At 41.7% G+C, this 26,987-nt stretch overlaps 1 protein-coding gene across 2 annotated transcripts in view; it reads right to left on the bottom strand.

Annotated features, from left to right (window-relative positions):
• vps13c (vacuolar protein sorting 13 homolog C) overlaps positions 1-26,987 on the bottom strand; it is a 216,122-nt gene that overhangs the window by 153,573 nt on the left and 35,562 nt on the right. For both annotated transcript variants that reach the window (XM_084337487.1, XM_084337486.1), the window contains exons 6-12: positions 26,182-26,283; positions 21,732-21,841; positions 19,490-19,549; positions 18,904-18,963; positions 18,685-18,765; positions 7,049-7,106; positions 755-882 (exon numbers count right to left, since the gene is read on the bottom strand). In XM_084337487.1, coding sequence (XP_084193613.1) covers positions 755-882; positions 7,049-7,106; positions 18,685-18,765; positions 18,904-18,963; positions 19,490-19,549; positions 21,732-21,841; positions 26,182-26,283 — 599 coding nt within the window. The remainder of the gene's footprint in view (positions 1-754; positions 883-7,048; positions 7,107-18,684; positions 18,766-18,903; positions 18,964-19,489; positions 19,550-21,731; positions 21,842-26,181; positions 26,284-26,987) is intronic.

Consider the following 26,987-nt stretch of genomic DNA (forward strand, 5'->3'; position numbering starts at 1 on the left):
GGAAATAGATAGACAATACCAGAAACACTATTAACCATCAGTATGAGAGAGTCATAAATTAATGGAAATTAAATTTCCGGTGGGAATGTGTCTTTGCCGCTGTGCCTCACCTAATTAAAAGAGATTACAGGGAATACATAACACCTGCTTACTTTAGATTGCAGGGACGCCTAAACATTTTCACATACAGTACGGCATCATCTGGGTGATGGACAAAAACCCTATTGGGTGTTGGTTAGTTTAGAATACTTACAAGTGGATAATAACTTTTTTATACATTTATGTCAAGCTGCCTAAAAAAATACTCCTATCCTATTATGGAACAAGAGAGACTAAATATTAAATATTTCTAATATTCAGTTTTGTGAAGGACCACTTAAAATCTATACAATGGGTCCCACTGTGACTAAATGGCAATCTGGCCATCTAGAACTGGCTTTCTTAAATGTGCCTCAATGAGCAGATATTCTGAGTTTGCACTGAATGAGGTAGGAAGGGCTGCTAATTCACTGCTATCACCAATTAACCTGTTCAAGCTAAATGTTAAGGAACTGCCAGTAAACCTGAATAGACTGATGGCAACTGATGAAGAGTACTGTTTCCAAGTACATTAGATGAGGAAAGCAGCTGTTTTAATACTGAAATTGAGAGGATAGTGAGTGTGTGTGTGTGTGTGTGTGTGTGTGTGTGTGTGTGTGTGTGTGTGTGTGTGTGTGTGTGTGTGTGTGTGTGTGTGTGTGTGTATGCATATTACCTGTGGTTTAGTAATCTCTATTGCTATGTCCTGAACCTCTAGATATAGGTCGGCTTTTGGGGTCTTCAGCTCAATTTCAGCATTGGGATTGATGCACATCCTAGCTGAGGCGAAGATGGGTTTGAAAACTGCGGGAAGATACAAAACATAAAACTGGTTAGGTTTGAAAAAATAAGGCCGACACAAAATATCAGGATGATTATCCAATACGAAGATCTCCCACATCTGATCCATCTATGTGAAAAGGAAAAGCCATTTCCCTTGCAGTGACCCCCCCACCAGCCTCACTCAGAGTTTGAGACTCCCCTGAGGCTGGATGTTAGAGCACCCTGGGTCAAGTGCAACGGGTGTTAAACTCCTTCCCCATGCTATAAACCTGCTTGATTTGCACAAGTAACTAGGGCTGACCTCATCAGTTGTGTAATGTACTGAAACTACAGACCCAAGTGCTGACCTCATCAGTTGTGTGATGTGTAATGTACTGTAACTACAGACCCAAGTGCTGACCTCATCAGTTGTGTGATGTGTAATGTACTGTAACTACAGACCCAAGTGCTGACCTCATCAGTTGTGTGATGTGTAATGTACTGTAACTACAGACCCAAGTGCTGACCTCATCAGTTGTGTGATGTGTAATGTACTGTAACTACAGACCCAAGTGCTGACTTCATCAGTTGTGTGAGGTGTAATGTACTGTAACTACAGACCCAAGTGCTGACATCATCAGGTGTATCATATACTATAACTACAAACTAGGGATGTCCGATATTATCGGCCTACCGATATTATCGGGCAATATTGGCATTAAAATGTAATATCGGAAATGATCGGTATCGGTTTTCAAATTTTTTTATTAAATTTTTTTTTTATTTAACCTTTATTTACCCAGGCAAGCAAGTAAGAACAAATTCTTATTTTATTTATTGTCAAAAGTATGCATAATGTTGTGTTAATTCCACGACAAGAGACATGTAATGTTAATTACCTGAAATTATTCAGTTTTTGGGGGGGGGGAAATCCTGCATATATCGGTATCGGTTGATATCGGTATCGGAAATTAAGATTTAGACAATATTGCTATATTGGATATCGGTAAAAAAGCCAATATTGAACATCCCAACTACAAACCCAAGTGCTGACCTCATCAGTTGTGTGAGGTGTATCATATTCTGTAACAACAGACCCAAGTGCTGACCTCGTCAGTTGTGTGAGGTGTAATGTACTGTAACCTCATCAGTTATGAGATGTGTATCATGTACTGTATATATTGTGCCCCTGTGGTAACTTTGGATACTGTGTTGTTCTTACCAGAGTCCTCACTACAAGCAGCTTCCTATCAGGGACGCCTGAATACTTTTACCAATGGATTTCCAGTTCTGCGTTCGCGTTCTGCGCTCTGATTGGCCACTGACGTTTCTGGTCGCGCCAATCGTGTGACGGCAAGTTCTGCCACCGGTTAAGCTTAGGCACTCTTTCGAAGTTGGTTAAGGTTAGAGTTTGTCTTAGAGCAGGGCGATAGAACACCAGCCCTGATTCCAAACTCTAACCTTAACCAACTTCGAAAGAGTCGCCTAAGCTTAACCAGTGATAAACTAGGCGTTAGGTAGTTTGCTGCTGTTCGAGGCGGAAATGGGTGCGTCACGCGATTGGGCGCACATGTCACATGACCAGAAACGTCAGTGGCCAATCAGATCGCACCAGAAACGTCAGTGGCCAATCAGATCGCAGAACTGGAAATCCGTTGGTAAAAGAATAGACGCATCAGGGACATTTCAGTATGCAGGTATACTGAACCTATTGTGAAGGCCAGCGTCACTAGTCACCACACTCCCAAAAGCTCACCGGTGCGTGAGGAACAGAGAACACCACTCATTCACACAAATATTACATAACGCCAACCTACTGTATCATATCAGACTGCAGTCGCAGCTCTCTGTTATACAACTTTGTTATCCGTCGGCCTCAGAGCAAACAAGAGGAAAAGACGTGTTGACATTAGGGGCGTAGTAGAGAGGAGCGCACAGCAGAGTTGAAAAGGTGCGGACAGTGAACATTTTCATACTGTGTATAGTATATGAAAAGGGGGCAGTCGCACCACTTTGTAGCCACGATGCGAAAGTATTTGGTCTTGTTTCAAATATACCAACGTTTTGACCTTTTGATATAGGTATTAAATTAAAGCTGTGTAGTATGAATACATTTGAACTCATAAAGAATCGAAAATCAAACCAAATTCTGACTTTAGTGTCTAGTCGGCATGAGGTACTGTAAATGTGTGTGTGCGTGCATCTGCATGTATATGTATCATGTCTCTGTGTGTGTGTATGCATGAATGCACTCGTGCATGCATGTTTATGTGCTCTGTGTGCACAATTGCACATAATGCGTGTGCATCTGTGTATACATAATTTGTGTATAACAGTGTGTGTGCGTATATGCGTTCCCACCCATATCTGTACATACGTATGCCTCCATTTTTGTGTAAGTGTGTGCATGTGCACATGTGTTTGTTTCTGTGTATAACAGTGCAAGTGTGTGTGTGTGTGCATGTGTGCGTGTGTGCGTGAGTGCGTGAGTGAGTGAGTGAGTGAGTGAGTGAGTGAGTGAGTGAGTGAGTGAGTGAGTGCGTGAGTTAGGGCTGCACGATTCTTGCTAAAATGTGAATCACGATTTTTCTCCGTAAGAATTGAGATCACGATTCTCTCACACGATTCTTATATATATATTTTTTTATCTACTTTTTCTACCCATTTTTCAATTTTTCTCCCTTCGCCAATTTCGTATTGTCCAATTCTACCCTCCCCTGTCTCGAATGCTGTTGGCCATGCCTCCCACAAGCCGGCTGCAATGTGGACAAAGCCTTGCATCACGTGTCCCCTCCGGTACTCGAGAAGGCAGCCGTCGCATCTTTTCACCTGAACAGCACGATCTCTCAGCGGCGAGGGTCTGCGTGGGAGGGACACGCCGCCCCGTCGCTTCCTGATTCTACTGTGCAGGCGCACCAACCGAGCTGTAGGAGTCGCTGTCCACAACGTCCGATCCCCACCCACCAGCTTCCCACCCCCTAATACTGCTAATTGTATTACCGTACTTTTCGCACTATAAGCCGCAGCAGCTAAATTGAATGATGTGTACATATATAAGCCGCACTGGACTGTAAGCCGCAGGTGTTTTAATGTTTAATTACCATATGTAATTAGCATTGGGACACAATACTGTCGGACAAATAACAAGAATTAACTCATTTACAAGTTGTATTAAGTTTAGCAAATAAGGGAACAGATAAATAACATTTCAATGCAGTCAAAAAAGCAATATTTAGATTTTTACATTTTCGGGTTTGGTCAAGTCGAGTCACATATAAGCCGCACCGTTATATAAGCTGCATGGTGGAAAAATGGGGGGAAAAGCCGCGGCTTATAGTCCGAAAAGTACGGTAGTATGAACGACCAGCCAAGCTGGTAGCAACGCCGAGACCTGGGCTCGAACCCAGCATCTCCTGCGTTGGTGGTGAGCGCCTTGCCCACTGCGCCACCTAGCCTCCCTTTGATTCTTATTTTTTTTTTCAATAAAAACATTTATTGCACTCTTTAACACATCCTGCGCCATTCACGTTGTACGACGTGTTTCAAGTTCATGCGAATTCTGCCAATCCACGGCGTACGACGTTATTGAGATCATATTTCATTTTTTTGCCATGTTATTCATAATTCCCTCACGGAGCCTGGTCTGATGCAGTGGGACTCGGCACAACTCTGCAACGCTTCAATACTGCCCCCTGGTGGATGATCGGCGAGTTGCCAAACCGGAAATGGACGAGTCGACCTCGGTGCGTCTCCGAAATGCGTCCGGCACTTGCATATTGTTGCAGGACTCTAGACACACACCGTGTATATGGATCGCTGCCATAACTCAATAATCGACATGATTTGGGCGTGTATTATTATTATACAAACCGGAAATGGATCAACTCGATCGCTGTCAAATAAGTGGGATCTTTTTGCTCCAGTCTCATCGCCCAACGGTAAGAGGATGCTGACGTTACTTTCAGCCTGTTTGTTTATTATTATCCATGCAAACTGCTCCGATCAATATATCACCCATACTACATAAAGCATTTAACGACGATCACGGAATTATAAACGACCCCCCCCCCCCCCTCCGTTCATCCGTGCATGATCAGTCATAACGTTTAGGATCATGTACAGTTGAAATTTTTTATATAGCGTGGATCGGCAACAAACGGCATTTGATAATCTATATATGCGTTTATGCCTATATCTCACGTTCTAGGAATTACTGCAGAAAACGATAAAAACATATTTATATTCTAGACGGTATTTTCGTATGAATGTATGAATGAAAAAGTTAAACGTTCCTACATCCTGAACGATAGATAATCGATGTTGAATGGGCCATAGTAATGTCAATTTAGCAATACAATTTAAAAAGTTATAGCCCTGCAAAGAAGGTGAATATCTCCATAGGCTTACAGTGCTGGCAGAGAATGGTATAAGATGCTCAAATTGCGTGGCAGGGAATGTGTTAAACAGACAACATAACATATATGAAAGTGCTTGACTTAAACATAACATATATGAAAGTGCTTGACTTAAACATAACATATATGAAAGTGTTTGACTTACTTAAATGTCTCTTGTAACATACAAAAGAACTCTAGTCTATTTTCCTCTCTTACGCCTGTGCACGGGACGCGTGTGCGTTGCAGCACTTTTGCTCTCGTCAGTCAGCTCAGGGCGTCATTTGACAAACGTTCCATCAAATTACCACTTTTGGTTCCGACCTTTGTCCCGACTCTAGCGTCAGAATATTATGAAGTGGACGGCCATTTTGGATAATCACGTTGTTTTTACCGGTACACACATTACAAAAAACTTTTAAACTTTGGACTGTATGACTATAAGACTTCACTTCAGGCTATGGAACCGTTGTGTTGTCCAGCTCCTACCTCTCATCTGGAACACAAAAACAGGAATCTGGCGACAAGTCAACACAAAAGTAAGAAAATATATTCAACGTTGAATTAATAGCGTGTTTTTCTTTACATCGTGTAAGTCTGATTGATATCGCAACTGGGATTGTTCCGAAGCAAATAAGTCAACACGTGAATGCAGCGTGACATGAATGCATAGGGGAATAGGAGCGAGTGTTTTAATGCAACGGATCTCCATGTTGACACAAATGCAAATACATCAGAATCGTCGTCATTTAGAGATGAGATCGCATACTGTACGTCTATGAATCGAGATCGCAATCATTTTACGATTAATTGTGCAGCCCTAGTGAGTGTATCTGTATGTGTGTGTGCAGGTGTGTGTGAGAGAGTGTGTGTCTGTGCATGTGTGTGAGAGAGAGAGAGAGAGAGAGAGAGAGAGAGAGATAGAGATAGAGATAGAGATAGAGATAGAGAGAGAGAGAGAGAGAGAGAGAGAGAGAGAGAGAGAGAGAGAGAGAGAGAGAGAGAGAGAGAGAGAGAGAGAGAGAGAGAGAGAGAGAAAATGTAAAATATGTATAGATCTATCTATAATTATATCTATTGTAAAAGAACTATGAAACAGTATCTACAATATGCCATATCTACTCTTGAGGTTCCATGGTAACCGGCATTCCATTTTTAGGCCGACCTTGAGAGTTCTCTCCCTCTCTGTCGAGGGAGGGCCAGGAACTCCTACGTGTTGCTATAATATGACAGACTCACTGGACAGACGGGAGCTTCTTGAGGCGAACTGCTGGACAGCTAACTGGACCCACCAGTCTGTGTGGCATTTCGTCTTAGGGACTCACTGGCTGGAGAATATAATGTTGTCTTTTATTCTTTCTGTTTATTATGAATATTTTTGCCTAATTAAACTATAAAAGAAATCCATATCTGAATAGAACTAAATTATTTGTTGCGACGGATCCCCCTCTTTCAAAGAGGATCTGAGCACGGTCGGAATCCCAGACTGTGTGTGTGTGTGTGTGTGTGTGTGTGTGTGTGTGTGTGTGTGTGTGTGTGTGTGTGTGTGTGTGTGTGTGTGTGTGTGTGTGTGTGTGTGTGTGTGTGTGTGTGTGTGTGTGTGTGTGTGTGCGCGTGCGTGTGTGCGTGTGCATGTAGGTGTAAACCGGAGGTGAGGATAAAAGCTGTGTGAAGATGAAAGGCAGCATCTCCATCAGTGCCTCTCTGGTCCGGCTGGGTTGCCATGGATCAACGAGCGGCAGCTCTCAGAGAAGCTAAATGAAGAGCCTCTCTTTCACATGCTAATGCTCTTGATTAGGAGGTGGGAGACTTACTGTAATGGTGGTCTTTCAGCTCTAGGTCTTTGGTGCTGATGCCGGCTTTAAGCTTGTCCTGGAAGAACACAAAAGGAGAAGTGAGGACAGAAATAAAAATGTTCCCTCTTTGTCTAATCCTGGTGTAGCCTATCCCTACATGGGTGAATAAAGTGATTCTGGTGCATCAAGATGTGCATTTATTTTGTAATGTCATCAAATTACACATTTGGAGTTGGTCCATTGACAATTAATTAGTGACCAATTGTGGATTCATATAATTCTTGTTTGAGGTATTACATCCAAATGTAGATAAACATTACAGATCAGAAAATGTCCCCATATCCCAGTAAAATCGCCATGGTTACTGTGTAGTTGCTCCACTATTCACTGTCTATATGTAGCATTGAGCTTAAAGAAAGATTAAACTAAGCTGTAGAAATAACATATGTACATTCTACTTCAGGGTGGCTTTTCCCTTTGACCCTTCTGTGGTGTTCAGGCCTGTGGGACCCGTTTTCAATGTTTACTAAGAGAATTGATCATTTTTTTTTTTTTACTGAGACTTATTGGCCATGGCTCATTTTATGTGAAGAACATATAAAAACAAGTAAATATGGTAAAAATGGTTCACTGCATACTTTCACTGTCTGCCTCCACCTTGTTTAATTTATATTTTTCAAGATAAACATGATTTATTACATTCATGTCTCGATTATAATTGATTCCTTTCTCTTTTTCTTTTTTTTTTACAGAAATCCGATTTTATCACAAAAAAATAATAGCACTTTGATTGATTAATGTGATCTAGCAAAGGTAAATGGCACAAATCAACCACAGATGCTTGTAATCTAAATTGCTTATAATTGAGATGAAGTTAACATCCCTTAAGTATTTTTTACATTCATTGTTATGGCTTCATTGTTTTAAAATCCCAATGATGTTGTGGTTTCACCAGACCCGCGCACATCGGGTGAGTAACAGCACACGAGCGTTTAATCCTGAGTAACGCTGGTCCCGCTGTAAGCTCTAGGAGCCAGACTCCTCGTCTGCAATCCACTGTTGCATACACACACAACAGGCCCTTACATAGCTTACACGTTTGGTGGTCGGCCAACGTTGGCTAGGAAGCCAAAACAGCTAGAGACTAAGCTAAAGTGGTAGTGGCTTGGAAACGGCAAATATTAATTCTCTGTCGCTGTGTGTAAACGCACAGAAGTGTCGACACTATATATGTACCACAGCTCTGGGGTCAGTCATATGAGCCGTTCTGGGCCATATGTTACCTAAATACTGTGGCATATGGCTGCTGTTGACTATTACTAAGAACAGTAAAACATGGCCATAAAAACATTTTGTTAGCGGGTCAGGCTCGGGGCCCAAGCCCGAGATACGGTTACAGCTGATCGGAGAGCTATTAGCTGATGAACACGTATTCTATGCATTCTATGCTCCGGGCGGACCGTGCTTTCTCCGTTGTCGCCCCTAAAATGTGGAACGAGCTGCCGCTGCAGATTAGGCAGGCCTCATCACTGTCCCATTTTAAAAGCCTCCTTAAGACCCACCTTTTCTCTCTGGCTTTCGACACCATGTAGCTTGTTGATTTTATGATCTTATTGTTTTATTGTTGTATCGTTTTGTTACTGTGTCCTTTGCTTTTAAATACTTTTAAGTACGCTTATCTATTTTAATTTTGATTGTTGCCTATGTTTATCTCCCCCCCCCCCTTTTTAACACACACACACACACACACACACACACACACACACACACACACACACACACACACACACACACACACACACACACACACACACACACACACACACACACACACACACACACACACACACACACACACACACACACACACACACACACACACACACACACACACATACATAGGACAAAAACACATTTCAACCCCCTCCCTTCTCTAATTATAATTTAAATTGACATTCACTTAAACATACTACAATAACAAAAACAAATACAGTTAAATGAATTATAAGAAATCATAAAAATAAAAAACCCTCTTCGGCTTCTCTACCCTCATCTGCTTTTCCCCCGTCCTATCCGTAACCTCTCGTTTCCTATCCCTTTCCTTTAGATTCTCACGTTTTTTCAAGAAATGTATAAATGACGTCCATATCCTTTCAAATTGTTCTGTTTTTCCCTTTTGTATGTATGTTAACTTTTCCATTGCTAAGTTTTCTAACACAGAACCAAGCATTTCACTATAATGTCCATGTACCGTATACAGTATGTCACAAATAAAACTTGAAACTTGAAACTTTGTGTTTCTACTAGGCAACAAGGACTCTGCCAGCGTACCAATTTTGTCTTTCAACTTCCTATGAACTTGTGACACTGTCTCTAGGGAGGGCTATAACGTTAGGGATATAGTTAGCCTTCAAAATCAGTATTACTGGGAAACACCAAGCCCCTTTTCTTTTATACACTATTTCTTTACATATGTCTCTGTTTATAAGGACAGTGAGCTAGCTAAAGTGTTGTGCTTGCAGATGCATTATTTATTCAGTATGGGGATATCTACACTACCAGCATCACAAAGTTCAGTTACAGGAAGTGGGCAACGGCAGAAATGGGCGGGGCATATAAGGTGAACAGAAATAATCAAAAGACAGTTTGTTGGGAACATGTCTGTGTGGCATCTTTTAAAAGCCTGACAAAACTAATACATTCACTCGGGTCCATTCAGGATGTTAGCTATTGACCCGTCTCAAACCCAGCCCTCTTTTCTCCATCCACCAATCACAACGTCACTTCCCCTTGAACAAACAAAGTCTGTTAGGGCGGCTAAGTGGCGCAGTGGGCAAGGCGCTCGCCACTAATGCAGGAGAGCCCAGCTCTCTGCATTGCTACCAGCTTGGCTGGTCGTTCATACTAATACAATTGGCAGTATTAGGGGGTGGGAAGCTGGTGGGTGGGGATCGGACGTTGTGGACAGCGACTCCTACAGGTCGGTTGGTGCGCCTGCGCAGCAGAATCAGGAACGACGGGGCGGCGTGTCCCTCCCACGCAGACCTCCGCCGCTGAGAGATCGCGCTGTGCAGGTGAAAAGATGCGACGGCTGCTTCCTCGAGTACCGGAGGGGACACGTGATGTAAGGCTTCGTCCACATTGCAGCCGGCTTGTGGGAGGCATGGCCAACATCGTTCGAGACAGGGGAGGGTAGAATTGGACGATACGAAATTGGGATGGGAGAAAAATAGAAAATGGGAGAAAAAAGTAGATAAAAAAAAGAAAAAAAAGTCTGTCAATCACGGGCGACCAGGTAGTCATGAGCAGAGGCTAACACTGCCGGACAGATCTAGTCTGTGCTGGCGGGTAAAGACACATGCACGCACACCCTCATATGCACATGAACACAAACTTAATAACGCCTGGTAGCCTGGGGCAACCGCCCACTGTGACCAATTAGGCTCCAGTGTCTGGACAGCTACGGAAAACCTCATCCGTTTATCTCAGGTTTGTGTGTGTATGTGCATGCATGCGTGTGTGTGTGTGTGTGTGTGTGTGTGTGTGTGTGTGTGTGTGTGTGTGTGTGTGTGTGTGTCTGTGTCTGTGAGTGTGTGTGTGTGTGTGTGAGTGTGTGTGTGTGTGTGACGTGTGATTGTGCTCTGACAGATGTGCGTGTGTGTGTATCCATTAGCTTTCACTCGTTCTGCTGGACCAGTGCTGGTGTGTATGATCCTCTTAGCTAGCTAGATAACTACAGGCGCTATGATCCAGGTAGCTCCAGCCCATGTGTCGCTGAAGCGGAGTGACTGTGATGATGTGTCCTTACTGGTAAAGTCATAGCTAACAGCGGTGTTCTGGGAAATAAGACAACAGATGATGGGAGGGATTCATCCACCCTGCCGTCTCACCCTCATCTCCAGAATGAGATGCTGTCTTCCGGAAACCTAGGGTTCCCACCACAAGCTAGAGCATCACACGCGAAGAAATGAGGAAAAGCAGTCGGAGCGTGCGAGACAGCGACTAGTCAGATTTGATTAAAAAAAAGAAAATAAAAAAAAATCTTGATTCAGAACAATTTGATCATGGATGAACAAAACATTCAATGCGAATGGTTGATTTGAATTTCAAGGACTTTTTAAGCACCTTGTTAAAAAAATTGCCATTTTCAAGCACTTTAAGCACTTCAAGGACCTTGTGCAAACCCTGCTTTCAACTCAAAAGAGTCGTTCCAGATCTGGGGGAAATAGAACGCGTTTCAAAAACGGTCCCTCGCCTGGGAAGCGGGAGCTCATAGGCAACACACAAAAGATGACCTTTCAGAATTGATTCAGTTAAAAGGATATTACGATATATGTTGTGAAGGATCAGATTAAACCGAATATGTATATTTATTTATATATATATATTTAATTGTATTTGTATATCGTTTGATATCCCCTGTATATTCCTTGTACAATATGCATTGAATATCCCCGTTTCTACTAAACAGCCCATAATAGTTTCATTCTACCATTGGACGAGAACCTGGCGCCAGGTTGCCATACCCCTAGGTCCAAGTTCAATCGTGCCGCCTAACATGTCGAGGCAACCCCCGGTTCCGCGCAGTAATATGTCGGGCGAAATACGAATGGTACTATTTGTTCATAGCGCATATATATATGGCGCTCGTAAAGTAGAACTTTCTTTTAGTCCAGTTCTTTACCCTCCAACAGAGTGACAGACGCAAAAGCCTCCCCACGACGCACGTGCGGTGTAGTAAGGCCTACTTGGCCCAGAATAGGCATTGAGATATCGTGTAGATTAATAGTTGAATGGTCATAGTTTGGCACCATACCGTCGAGTTGGACGTATTCTATTAAGCTAATAATAGTCTATTTATGTATGGTGCATCATTCGGTTAGAGTTCTACAGTTATCAGTAACCCCATCGTTCCTGACGTTATCTGGACGCTTATCCAGGCTGGTCAGACCCCTAGTGGTGATTGCATCCGAGGAGCTCCGGGTCAAGAGCGACTGGACCTGTATATTGGATTACTCTACCCAGACGACGGCGAGCCTTCCACGGCTCTTGGATTATGCTTTGTGTGCTTTGATTATTCCATGGATAAAGGCCAACACTGCCGAGTGTTGGAATTACCCCCCGGAGAGGACTCCAGGTGAGGCGGCGCTCTACACGTGAGGTCGCACCACGTCTCTCCGTTGTGGACCGGCAGATACCGTTCCACAGAGGGTCCAGCTGTATTCGTCTGCGGCCCGAGGTTCTGTGGGCACCGTGTCCAAGACTTTGGATTCTCCCAAGACACCGTCGGCCAGATGGGATACCGCCAGCGGCTTCTCTAACCCCCCCTCCTACTGTCTTACAACCAGCGGGACCCCCCCCCCCCCCTTAGTGTATCCAGCTATAATCATTTAAGTACCATCGCTATCGTTTCCTAAATATTCCAGGTTGTATACTTACTCCCTGCGCAACCAGAGATTGGACATTCAATGTTGATTTACCTACGAATACTCATTTGCCATAAAAGTGCATATTCAATATTTCAAATCATAAATGTAATTAAGTGAATGTTGTATACACCTTTTGCTGTATTAAATATTCGATTTGGTACATTTGTGTTGGTTCGTTTCATCAGGTGGGAAAGTGTTCATCATACTTATATCTTGTACTGGGTGGCCAGAAGTTAAAGTACATGAGGTAGTGGTATTAAATATCATATCTAACAATACAGTCAGGGAATTGTACCCCTCAGTTACAATATATGTTGCTTGAAAGTATGTGAACCCCTTTGGAATAGTTTTTCAAATATTTCACACATTAATCTTCATTATATCTTCATCTAAGATACATTTTCTGATAAAGCATGTCGTGATTAAAGGAAAACACAAATCGTTTTGAACATACTAAATACAATGATTAAACATGAAATATCCTTGTGTGCATAAGTATGTGAACCCTTGGGATCCAGCAGCTGCTGGAACCTATGGCTTGAACTAAACATGATGGGATTTCAGTGAATCAGTGAATTCTATGTTTTTACTTTCTTTCAAATTACAAATTACAGTGTTTAAAATTCTACAGAGGAATGACAAAAGGAGTTGTGCAGCAAGGCAACGATCCTAAATATTCAAGCAGAAATACATAATAGTGGTTAAATTGATTGATTGATTGAAAACTTTATTAACAGATTGCAGAATGGGTACAGTACAGTACAGCTCAATACATACAATTGTTAAGGGGATGCAGACCGGAGAAAGACTTTCGTCTTGTTTACATCAGGGTCCCCCATTTTCAATTCATCGTAACATATATGACATATATGACATAGATAGACAGTACTGCTACATCTATACATTTATGACATACCAGATTTGCAAATACAGTACGGTTTGTGAAACGAAAAGAGTCCAGAAAAAAAGTATATACATTTGACGTAGAAACTGTACATTGGAGGAGGTTGGGTAGGTGGGGGGGGGTCTCCCGTAGGTGTTTTTTGAGTGTTTTTGAAAGTGGGTAGTGATTCACATTCCTTTACAGCTTTGGGTAGGGCGTTCCACATTGATGTGGCATAATTGCGAAACGTGTTTAGTCCCTTGTTTGAGCCGAATCTGGGTTTAACACGATTTGTGGAGCTCCCTCTGGTGTTGTGATCGTGGTATTCACTGACCTTTGGGAAGTATTTTGACATGTACATGGGTACCTTGGTCGTGTAGTGTATCTTGTAGACCAGGCCCATTGCAAGTTGCTGTACTCTGTCGTCTACTCTAAGCCATCCTAGGTTGTCAAAGTGGGCAGGGGTGAGGTGGGTTCTAGGAGTAAGGTCAAGCAGTAGTCTGACCAGTTTGTTTTGAGATGTTTGTAATTTTGTTTTTAGCGCCTTTGAGGTGCTTTGGTACCATGAGGTGCAGGCATAGTCGTAGTACCCTTGAATGAGTGCTCCTGCCAGAGTCTTCAGGGTATTCTTGTTTACCAGTGAGGAGATCCGGTACAAGAATCGAGTTCGTTGGATTTGCCTCTAGGATGGAACCCAGGTAGGTAATATCTTCTTTCCTTGTGACAATATTGTCACCCACTGTAACTGAGAAGCCGTCGGTCTTGCTGAGTTTGTTATTTGAACCGAAGAGAATGGACTCTGTTTTGCCCATGTGTAATGATAGTTTGTTATCAGCGAGCCATATGCAGATTTTGCCTAGTTCTGAGCGGAGGGTTTTTTCAACCTGTAACTTGTTCTTGTCAGAGACCAGCAGGGCTGAGTCGTCCGCAAACAGGAACAAGTTGCAGTCACAAGCTGACGACATGTCATTTGCATAAATTAGGAACAGTAGCGGACCTAGTATGCTTCCTTGTGGAACACCACAGCTTACTGTGAGAAGACATGTACTGTAGCATTAAGGATGGTCTGAGATGACACTCGGACCTTTGGGACACTTTGAAATACTGTAGAAGTTGTAGTGAGTTCTTCATGCTAGAAATTCCTAAAATGTCAGTGAATTGAGGAAGTTCAATGATGAAAACTAACCAAACTCCATCAAAGCACATGCAAGAGACTAGTATTCAACTCTGGAAAGGTTTAGTTGAAGCCATAGGTTCCAGCAGCTGCTGGATCCCAAGGGTTCACATACTTATGCACAGAAGAATATTTCATGTTTAATCATTGTATTTAGTAAATAATCCAGATATATTCAAACTATTTGTGTTTTCCTTCAATCATGACATGCTTCATCAGAAAATGTATCTTAGATGAAGATATAATAAAGAATAATGGGTGAAATATTTGAAAAAGGGGTTCACATACTTTCGAGCAACACTGTATATGGATATACGTATATGATCGAGTTGCAGCCCGAGAGTACCTAGAAAAACACGACTCAACTCAGACAATTGTGGTCCAAGTCCCACAGTTTCAGTCTGAATCAATCAGCATGCAGCCAGATGACAGAAACATAAAAATAACCGGAATTATCCTTTAGAAGCGATCGCCGGATTACCTAACCGCCACCCGATACGGCTGATTACCGACTGTTGACACCGATATCGATATGCACAACAACACAGAGTCATGGGCCGTCGCCGGCCGGCATGTGACACACTGATCCATATGCACTGCATGTCCTTTGACAGAAATAATCCAGCAGCACCAGGAGGACGTTTTTTCCAACACAAACAAGCCTGTGGGAACATCAGCGCCATCAGCACCAGAGAGTAAACAAAAGGGGTGGATTTTCCATTCACACACATAACAATGAATATCTGAAATGAAAGAAGAAGACTACTTAAAAAAATTATTATAAATAAAACTAACCTTCTTATGTTCTTCTACTATCATGCACTCTTCCACTAAATTGTCCTTGTCTATATTACTACCTACTATCAGGGGCGGACCTAGCACATTTGGCGCCCTAGGCGAGATTCACCACTGCGCTTTATGGCTTTTGCCTCTTCATAGTTCTCTAACGTTAGTCTTTCTTTCCTCAACGCTCAATTCTATAAACACTTGACCGATACCCATCAATGCACAGCGCTCTAGCATGTTCTGACTGTGAACACCTAAAGCTGAGGCTCAGACCGACCGACCGTTTTAGATTTTTGGCTCATTTTCCCTTATGTTAGAATTTTTTTTATGTAAAAATAATGGTTGCCGATATAGAGGGGGGCGCCAAAACTGCACAGAGAAAAAATAAATAAATAAAAAAAAAATAATAAAAAAAAAAAAAAAAATTTTTTTTTTGCGTCCCCCTCTGGGTGGCGCTCTAGGCGACCGCCTATATCGCCTGTAGGAAGGTCCGCCCCTGCCTACTATAGTAATCTGTCTCTACTACTATGCACTCTAACACTGCAGCACCCAAGTTCAACACTGTTTGATGAACATTGTTATTCAGTTGAAAGAGTTGTACCCGTCCTGCTGACTTGTCGTACAGAACTTGTAAGTCGCTTGTAATAATTGACGTATGTAAGCATCAGATAAATGACTAAATGTAATATCAAGGCGGCACGGTGGTGTAGTGGTTAACACTGTCGCCTCACAGCAAGAAGGTCCTAGGTTCGATTCCTGCTTGGGGACCGGGTAGCCGGGTACCCAGGTCGGGTATCTCACAGGCCTTTCTGTGTGGAGATTGCCAGATAAACCTAATGGAAAAACATGCAGAACAGATCGCTAACGCTATCGCGTCCCTGACAAAGACAGACGGGGGCACTTGGATTGGTCCCCGGGCGAGGCCCCACGCCGCAACCCATGTCTGCTCCCGGCGGCCCTTGGGGGGGGGGGGAACGACAACGGGATGGGTCAAGTGCAGAGAGACATTTCATCGGCGACGCCCCCAAAAGATGCATGTGTGTGTTTCCTATGTGTGTCGCTGCATGACTATGTTGCAATGTGTGCAGTTTAATCCTTAATCCTAAAATTCATATATGGAGGGCAGCTGCTGCTAATATGATGCAATGCAGAGATGGTTGTCGGCATCGGGCGAGTCTTTATTCAACTGAAAGGTTTGCTGGTAGAGCGAGCATCTCAATGCCCCGAGGTAGGCAACATGGTCAGAATGCATTGCTTACATCAGATGGATGGATGAGGATGGTTTGCTGGTAGAGCGAGCATCTCAATGCCCCGAGGTAGGCAACATGGTCAGAATGCATTGCTTACATCAGATGGATGGATGGATGGATGAGGATGACAAGGTCTTTCAACCATGCTTCCTTCAGATATCCACTGCATCGCTGTTACAAAAGCCATTATATATAGGCTACTACAAAAGAGGGCTGTAAGAATCACACATAAAGTGAATTATCGAGAACTTTTTGGTTAAGTTTCAAACAGTGTTAATTATGTTTAGGGCAAGAAATAAGATACTGCCAGAAAAGGTACAAAATCGTTTTCATTTAGAAAGTGAGTTTAGTAGGCGGACATTTAAAAAAATATCAGTTTGCACGTACCACACTTAAACAGATGTGTCCTTCAGTTATTGGTGTCAAATTGTGGAATTCTCTCCATAGCGATCTTAAGGGGTGTAATATTTTTTGTCAATTCAAAAAGAATTATAAAAATAAAATATTTTGTCATTATCAAATATGAATCTGAATAGTGAGATATTTTCTTTCTTTCCTTTTTTTCTTGTTTCATCTGTGATGTTTGTGTCTTTGTATAAATAATTATTTTGTGTAAATTAGGTTGTACGCCGACCATCAAGTGGTACTTGTTTAGTTCAGTAATAGGGGGCAGGTAATTACGCGATTGTTTCTTCTTCCTGCTCCTTTTGCCCATGGTACAACTGAATGTATGCGTTTGTATGAGAACTGTATGATTTATATTACTTCCATGTGGCAAATAAAACTCTGAATCTGAATGTGAAGAAAAAAACTAAAAGGTTTGGTTCCACGGCATTGTTACCACAGCGTTGTAACTAGGGGTGGGGGGGGGGAATCCATACGTAGTAGTATCGCAATACTTTGCGTGGCGATACTGTATCGATACAGGGACGCCAAGTATCGATATTTAATTATTCATAAAATAAATTACAAAAAATAAAAAATCAATCTTTTTTGTATAAGGAAGTTGCATTGTTAATTTCAATACCTGTAATAGTACAGTAGTCCACACTTACACATGTGCATTCAGTTAAGTTGGAATATGACTAATAACAGTTCAGTTTGTCAGGTACATGCAACACAGATTACAGTGTTGACATCTGTCTGCTTGAGAAAATACCATGTTCTGCAATAAAAGTGATTGAAGTGAGATGAACAGACTGCACTTCATTTTATGTATCGCGACGCAAGTATCGCGATAGTATCGTATCGTGAGGTCTCTGCCGATTCCCACCCCTAGTTGTTACCACGGCATTGTTACCACGGTGTTGTTACCACGGTGTGGTTACCACGGCGTTGTTACCACGGCGTTGTTACCACGGTGTTGTTACCACGGCGTTGTTACCACGGTGTTGTTACCACGGCGTTGTTACCACGGCGTTGTTACCAGTGGTAAATGTGCAGCAACTGTTTAGAGGCCGAGAGATGTTCTAAAAAATAATGTTCTTTTTTCATACCATTTAAAAAGAAATTAAAGTTCATGATCTTTCGTTTCAGTGGGGGAATGTACCAGTATGTACAGTAGCTGAAATAATTAAGGATAATGAAATGCAAGACTGGCATGAATTTAAGAGGATTTGACTTGACCAACAGCCAAATGCTGGTGAATTTTAGTTGTTGTAGCTGGTAAAGGTTGTCTACTCCACCAGCCAGTTTAGTAGGTGACCAAACATGAGTTGGGAGTTCATATACAAAAATATATATAAAAAAATGTATATATATATATGGGGCGACAGTAGCTCAGGAGGTAGAGCAGGTAATTGGAAGGTTCCCGGTTAGATTCCCGCTCCTCCCGAGCAGCAGGTTGGCACCTTGCATGGTCGCCTCCGCCGTCGGTGTGTGAATGTGTGAGTGAATGGGTGAATGTGAGGAACAAAAAACGAATTTGATAACTTTGGATATGAATGCTATATAAATGCACCATTTATATTATTATTAATATTATAATATATAAAAACAATAAATTAATAGTAATTTAACAGGTAAAACATTGAAAGTGTCTGGGTTGGATGTCTTTGTTTCAACTGTGGGTGAACTGCAACGACAACCTCATTGTGTGTGGAGAGAGCATTAAAAAAATAATAATGTCTTACCACAATCTCCTCCCAGGATCCATTGTAGAACATGGTGCTGTTGACATTCCAGTAGGCACACAGGCACTCCAGACGACCCAGCTAGAAATGACAGTGGCTGCATTTTACACACACTACACAAGTTCAGCCAAATGTTCCTGAAGCAGTGAGGTCACCGGGAGTTCACAGTGTAACACTGACATTGAAGAATGAACGTGTGTCACTGATTGCAGACGTTACCTTGTAGATGATTTTGGCTGCCTCGTTGAGAATGCACATCTTCCAGTTCTCATCGGTCGTCTAGAATCACAGACAGACACGGGGTCACACTATTTTCAGAGTCTAGACTACCGTACTTTTCGCACTATAAGCCGCACCTGACTATAAGCCGCAGCAGCTAAATTGAATGATGTGTACATATATAAGCCGCACTGGACTATAAGCCGCAGGTGTTTTAATGTTTAATTACCATATGTAATTAGCATTGGGACACAATACTGTCGGACAAATAACAAGAATGAACTCATTTACAAGTTGTATTAAGTTTAGCAAATAAGGGAACAGATAAATAACATTTCAATGCAGTCAAAAAAGCAATATTTAGATTTTTACATTTTCGGGTTTGGTCACGTCGAGTCACATATAAGCCGCACCGTTATATAAGCCGCAGGGTCGAAAAATGGGGAAAAAAGCCGCGGCTTATAGTCCGAAAAGTACGGTAGTTAGAACTCCACGAAGATGTTTTTGAATATTCTTTCATGCGTTTGGCAGGCAGTTGATTTCAATTCAATATGTGCAACTGTGCGTGTGCGTGTGTGTGTGTCACCTGTAAACTGATCTCGGAGAGTGTAACTCCCATGGAGAGAGGGCGCTGGGGATCAGACAACTGAAACACACAGAGCATTTCAAACACACTTCCGGTTTACCATGTGTTTTTCCAACATTTAATTGGATCTGGAAGTCATATGGTTTGACCTATCAATGGACCTGTCTCAAACCCTGCCCCTTTTCTTGATCCTCCAATCACAACTGTCGCTTACCTCGGACAAACTTGGTTTGTCCGAGGTAAGCGACAGTTGTGATTGGAGGATCAAGAAAAGAGGGCAGGGTTTGAGACAGGTCCATTAGGTCAAATATAATTATTGCCTACGTATATTCAATTTATACCTACTACCTACTGCTTTCACTGTCTACAACTGCCTTACACTGTAATCATAATAATCTTAACAATCACCTCATACTATAGGCTACCCATATATTCTGTATGATAGCATGTACAACAGTGCTGTATATACCGCATATTTACATTTACCGCATATATATATATATCCATATTGGTCTGATTTACCTGCATATATAACCCCTCTATATACTTACTTATACACCCATAGCTCTGTATGATCTATGCACACCTGTCTGTACTTACCTGCACATAGTCCTTTTACATATCTGCAGATACTAGATATATATCTTTACATATCCTACTCTTACTTGTTACACTGCTGGCCAGTATGACAGATTAGGCCTACTACCATACTGTCTTTATACCTGTATCACTGTACATATTATACTACAACTTTGTACATACATCTGATTACCACTATACTCAGTAATACTCATTTGTAAATGTTGTACCCAGTTTAATCACCTGGACATTGTATATTGCACTTTTCTGTTACATTTGCACTCTGGTTGGATGCCAAACTTATTTTCATTGTACTGTACTTGTGCCGTATAATGACAATACATTTTAATCTAAATTACACATTTAAAAAGGAACACGCCTTACCATCTTCTCCAGAGTCAGATGATAAGATAGATACCAATTTCCTCTCTGTAGATTCAGTGGAAAGCTATCCGGCTGCAAGCTAGCCTAGCTTAGCACAAATTAATGGCGGCCGATACAGACCGAGTTTTAAGCTAGGCTAGTGGTCCACATCTGCTTCCATTCATTTGTGCTAAACTAGGCTACCTTGCAGCCGAATAACTTCCTACTAAACGCACAAAGAGGAAATATTTTTTCTTGTCCGACTCTGGAGAAGACGGTAAGTGCACTTCCCATAATGTTGGCGTGTTCCTTTAAAGAGTTGGTCCCCAGATGCCAACAGCAAAGTTTGGTGAAAATCAGGTGAATGAACATAATCAAATGTGAACATCATATTCTGTACTAGGGCTGACCTCAACTAGTCGACTAATCGATCGAAAGGAGCCGTAGTCGACTGCCAAGAAGCGTGGCTGACGCTAATGCCGTGCATACCAGCGAGGCTAACTACCTAAGAAAAAGGGGACAGAGGCACTGAAAGAGGATTTCACCCGTCTAATGAACACACTCGACAAATATCAAGATGTATCCGTCAGTGGACCAATTGCATGCTTTCGCAGAGGACAAGAAGCCTTCAGTCGACTCCTTCAGACATTAGCACCCCTCACAGCCCAAATGGAATGATCCAAAAAATGTTTAATGAAGATATATTTCTACATTTTATTTGAATTATATTTGTTTTGCATTGGGGAGGGGGGGGGGGGATGCCGACTATCAGCAAATTTTGGCCAATCAAAGTCGACTATACAAATCCTTAGTCGGGGACAGGCCTATTCTGTACACAAATAATTGTTCACTGGAACTGAGGGAAATTCCCACAGCGAATGAAATGTAGCTCCACCATGACTCAAATCATCTTCATATCTGATATGAGTGAAATGTAGCTCCACAACGACTCACGTCATCTTCATATCTGATGAGTGAAATGTAGCTCCACAACGTCTCACATCATCTTCATGTCTGATATGAGTGAAATGTAGCTTCACAACGTCTCACATCATCTTCATATCTGATATGAGTGAAATGTAGCTCCACAATGACTCGCATCATCTTCATATCTGATATGAGTGAAATGTAGCTCCACAATGACTCGCATCATCTTCATATCTGATATGAGTGAAATGTAGCTCTACAGTGACTCACATCATCTTCATATCTGATATGAGTGAAATGTAGCTCTACAGTGACTCACATCATCTTCATATCTGATACAGTATGAGTGAAATGTAGCTTCACAACGACTCACATCATCTTCATATCTGATATGAATGCTGGTGATCTTGATCTGCAGGTTCTTGATAACTTGTGTGGCCATCTTCTCAGCAAATGTGTCCTTCTTCTCATCTTGTGGCTTTTCTGAAACCATCGCGAGAAGAGGAAAATGGCTTATAAAACCGGTACAACATAAACAGACACACGGGCCGGTGTACAGTTCAATACACTCCATTTTGTTCACTATGTGTGTGAATGTATTACATCAGCATAATAACACAACAGAGAATGCAACACACGCACACACAGCACCTACCTTGTTTGTGCTCGTGTCGTTTAAAAGACTTCCTGAAGCCTTTTTTATGTTTTTTGTTTTTTTTATTTCCTTTCAAGACTAATGCGGCATTAAAGAAAGAGAATGATTAGTGGACAGGCCAAGCAGAGGAACCCAACAGGATTAACAGCGGAGGTAAGAGGTTGATAGGGGAAAGTATCAAAAGCGGTGTCATTTGCACAGCAGAAGGGAGTCTGTAAAAACTATTTTTCAAAAGTGATCAACTCAAAACGTCTAAAAGCTAAATCAGCATATTACAACTGAGGCGAGAGAAGCTATGAACTGTAGATCGCCTTAAACAGGACTTCTGGGCTCAATAGTTTTTCCAACACAAATAACACAGGCAAGATGCTACACTGGTTACAATACATTAAGATCCCTCATATGTTACCAGCATCTTTGCGCTAGCTTACTTTTAAACTTTTTTTTTTACCAGGATATCTGTAACATAAACAGCCGATACAGTTTGTAAAACATCCCAATCGACGCCAATTAATCAGTCGACCTCTAATGCAATGATGATGATGACAGGAACAGCACAGTCGGAACGTACCGCTCTGAGGCTCCTTGTACACGACGCTCTCCAGATCGAACAGGAACTCCCCAGTCTGAGAGTCTGGTGTCCAGCCAACGTCAGCACAAGGCAAACAGCAGAGAGCTGGTTAAATCCATCCATCCATTCATGCATTCATCCTCCTTCAGCTCGCAGTACAGGGGGCGGCATGCAGTTCAACGGGCAGCCGTAGATGATGTCACACTACTACGTACCTTCATTCTCACTCGTTCACTTCAGCAAACGCTCATCTAAAGTGCCATTCGGCAGGCAGCCGGTATCGCACATCAGCATTAAAAGTAGAGCTGTGAATCTTCACTGGCCTCACGATTCGATTCGACGATGCAGCTCAATAATATATTACACCCTCAATTTTATAATCTATATTACTGCACATGGCTACTTTTTCATCAATTAATACAAGCAGTCAGATACATTTACTTTTATTTAGAAAGTTCTTAAATCAGAATGTCAAAATAAATGTCTTTACTAGTGTTGCATGATACAGATACGAGAAAGGTATCTCGATACCAGGCTGTTAAAAACAGTTCAATACTCCTTTTATTAGTATCAGTATCAATACTTTTACAATAGCCTGATGCTGTATTTTCTATGAGTTGAGTGGATGCATTTTGTCGATGGAGGGCATCCGGATACGAAGGCCTTACGGTTACTGGATCTTTGGCACAAAATCTGAATGATGTTCACAGTATATACTTTACCACTTAGAAGGCAGGTGAGAAAGGGACCAAAGAGAATCTCTCAAACCCGTCAAAACGCAGCGTGGAAAGGGAGTGACTCAGTGCTTGCTATCAATTATAGCGCTACTCAAATGCTCTTTGGAATCGGTTGCCATAGGGATGTAGGCAAAGGCTTCTCCACAGCTCCATCACTACTCCAGTATCTAGTTTTACAACCCTGTCGCCAGGAGAGAGAGTGATGTGTGCCGTAGGGCTGCCACACTCTATGTCCATTCATCATTAATTTGGTCTTAGTTGATTGGTAAATTTTTATTATTTGTTTCTCCGTGCTGAATGTGTTATTTCCTGGAAATAAATAAGCACATCTCTGGTAAGCACTAGATTTACAATGATAAGCTCATCTCTGGTACAGTAAGCACTAGATTTACAATAAGCGTATCTCTGGTAACAGGGTTCCCACAGACATTGCCAAATGAAATTCAAGGACTTTCAAGTAATTTTCCTAGCACTATTTTTCATTTTGAAAGGGCATTTAACACATTGGCTGCCAGACCCGATATTTCTCGGGTTAACTCGCCAGCGGTTGAGTGCCACACCCGAGATTTCTCGGGTTTTGGTAGTTTTTTATTTTTTTTTTTATATAAATCTTTTTATTAATTACAGGTTCACGGACCTCGGTGTTACCATAGGAAATCATTCTGAAATCCCAAAAGTGCAATACCGGCCACATCCTGCTAGGTGGCAGTATCGCCCACCCTTTGAAACCTTATTTCACACTCTGTGTTACATCATATATGGTCCGGGCGGAGAATTTAGACCAAGCCAAGTGAATCGCTTCATCTGACCACTTCGAAACGCGTTCAGCACACTTGAGGCATATCCTGTGCCACTTCGTGTCAGGGACCCGATCGACATCAATACTGGAAATCGCGATCAGACAATTGGAATATTCTTTTTGGGATACCTCCTAGTAAAGGTAAGGACTATATGACATCAATTCCACCTTGATCCTACAATGATTTCATATCGATCCGGCTGATCAACGTATGTAGTATTCAAAACGAATGCCGTTACTGGCGATCAAAGCATAAAAAAATGCCTCCCTTTCATGCATTCATGATGAAACATAATACCTATTATATACCTTTGAATTGGAAATAGTAGCGTGTACAGGCGAGCAACGCAAACACTTAACATAATTCACGTATTGCTCCATAACACAGTTACCAGGAATTAGCCAGGATCACTGTGAAAATATACAATATTCACCACAGTATAACACGCAAACGTATACATGACAACGTTTATTATTTTTCACATGTTGAACGATGGATAGTTAATGTCAAATGAGCCATAGTATTGTCTCCATAGCTATAATTGACCTGGGACTTATAGGAACCCAAGGGGGACAAAGTAGACTACCCTGGTACTTTGATTAATGTATACTCAGTAGATAGTAAATTATTATAACACTACCTCTTGCATACTGCACCTCATGTGACACTGTGAATAATGTGAATATTCCTCAGCTAGTCAGATAGTAAATTATATTGACCATATTGATCAAATTGTTTACACTGCCTGTGTTGTCTTTTACTACCTGTATACTGTGTTGTTTTACTACCTGTACCCCTCCCCCCCTCCCCCCCATGCTGCTATGATGCCTGAATTTCCCCAAGGGGATCAATAAAGGAATATCTTATCTTATCTTATCTTATCTTATAATATAGAATATAGATATAGCCCTGCAAACACTGCAACGCACAGTGGAAATCCCTATACTTTACAGCGGTGGCACATGAGTACAAAGATGGGTAAAGCCGCTGGCAGCCAAAGTGTTAAAAGGATACAATTCACTTTTAAATGCGTTTTTTTATAGAAAGAAAATCTAATCCAATATGTATGACTTAAAACCAATTTCTGACAATTAGTTACACTTTAAATTAAAAAAATAATTATTTCTTGATTCAGGACAAATTTATCATGGATGAACAACACTTGCAATGCAAATGGTTGATTTGAATTTCAATGACTTTTTAAGCACCTTGTTAAAATAATTTCCTGTTTTCAAGAAATTCCAGGCCTTGACTTTTTTTTTGGAAAAAATCAAGCACTTTAAGCACTTCAAGGACCTTGTGCGAACCCTGTGGTAAGCACTAGATTTACAATGATAAGCGTATCTCTGGTAAGCAGAGGGAGTGAGGGAGTGAAGGAGCTTGTTTGAGAGAGATATGTTTCTTGTTTGTGAAAGACAGCATCTATGTGAGAGCGGGGGTTCTGAATTCCACGCCGATGACATCAAGCCGTTATAGTCATCTGTAATCATGTAAAACGACTGGATTTCCATTTTCCGCAGTTAATCAGGGGTTTAAATATTGAATCAGCCACTGGGCCACGCAGAGCGATCTTCACCTACAGTACGCCGATAAGCAAACTGATACACGTGGCAAACGGTGGAAAACCAATAAGCTGATGGGTGAGCCCGAAGTAATATAAGCCAGGAGGAGGAGGAGAGGAGAGACACAACAACTGCTGGGTGGACTGCGGACGTCCTGCTCCCACGACGACGAGAAGAGAGAGCGATGCTTCGGGTTTATCGATATTACTTTGCATGAGCTGTCGGGCTTGCATATGAACACCAGACAAGCAAAGAGGAAGAAGAAGTTAATATAGCATAAAGCAGCAAAAGTGCAACAGGAGGAGAAGAAAATAGTGGTTTCCAACAGGACACACACACACACACGCACATGTTCTTGTACACGTGCAGCATACAGTCACACAAACTTGTAACAGACAATTAAAAAGCTGTCAGCGTTTCCTCCTGTGTTTTGGTAGGACAGGTGTTAAGTGGTTAGTGTTTTGGCATCACCCAGGCGTTAGCCGGGTCCCAGCTCACCTCTGCGAGCGGCCATTTGTAACGCCTCCTCGATGCGCTGCAGCTCCTTCTGCTTGGCCTCCTGTGTGTAGCGTTCCTCCTTGGCGGCATCGTACTTAATGGCTTCAAAGGAACAAACCGGAACATGGTTAAGTACTGAACACTGCTGAATTACCTCCCATGATAATGTTGAGGCTGCACAATAGGCGTCAGATTATTCAAATGTATCGTCATTATTACAGCACCAGTATCAGTACAACAAAAAGAAGTGAGGCATCCAACCAGAGTACAAATGTAACAGTAAAATACAACAGCAATATACAGGTGATAAAACTGGGTACAAAACATAAAAATGTGTACTATTGAGTGTAGTGCTAATCAGATGTATGTACAGAGTTGTAGTATAATATGTACAGTGATACAGGTATAAGACAGTATGGTAGTAGTCTGTCATACTGGCCAGCAGAGTGTAACAAGTAAGAGTAGGATATTATGTAAAGATATATATCTAGTATCTACAGATAAGTATGCAGATAAGTACAGACAGGTGTACATAGATATATATGGGGTGACAATATATATATATATATTAGTGCTGTCAATCGATTAAAATATTTAATCGCATGATTGTCCATAGTTAACTCGCGATTAAATCGCAAATTAATCGCATTTAAAAAAAATAAAATGTATCTACCTTAAACGGATATTTTTCAAGTTCCAAGTTTTAATACTCTTATCAACATGAGTCAATAAATGCTTCCTTTATGCAGCCATTTAACACAAAAGGATGACCCTCATGCATTGCAAATTTGCATCAAATTCAAAAC

Source organism: Notolepis coatsorum, assembly GCF_963971535.1.
Source record: "Notolepis coatsorum genome assembly, chromosome: 20".
Lineage (NCBI taxonomy): Eukaryota > Metazoa > Chordata > Actinopteri > Aulopiformes > Paralepididae > Notolepis > Notolepis coatsorum.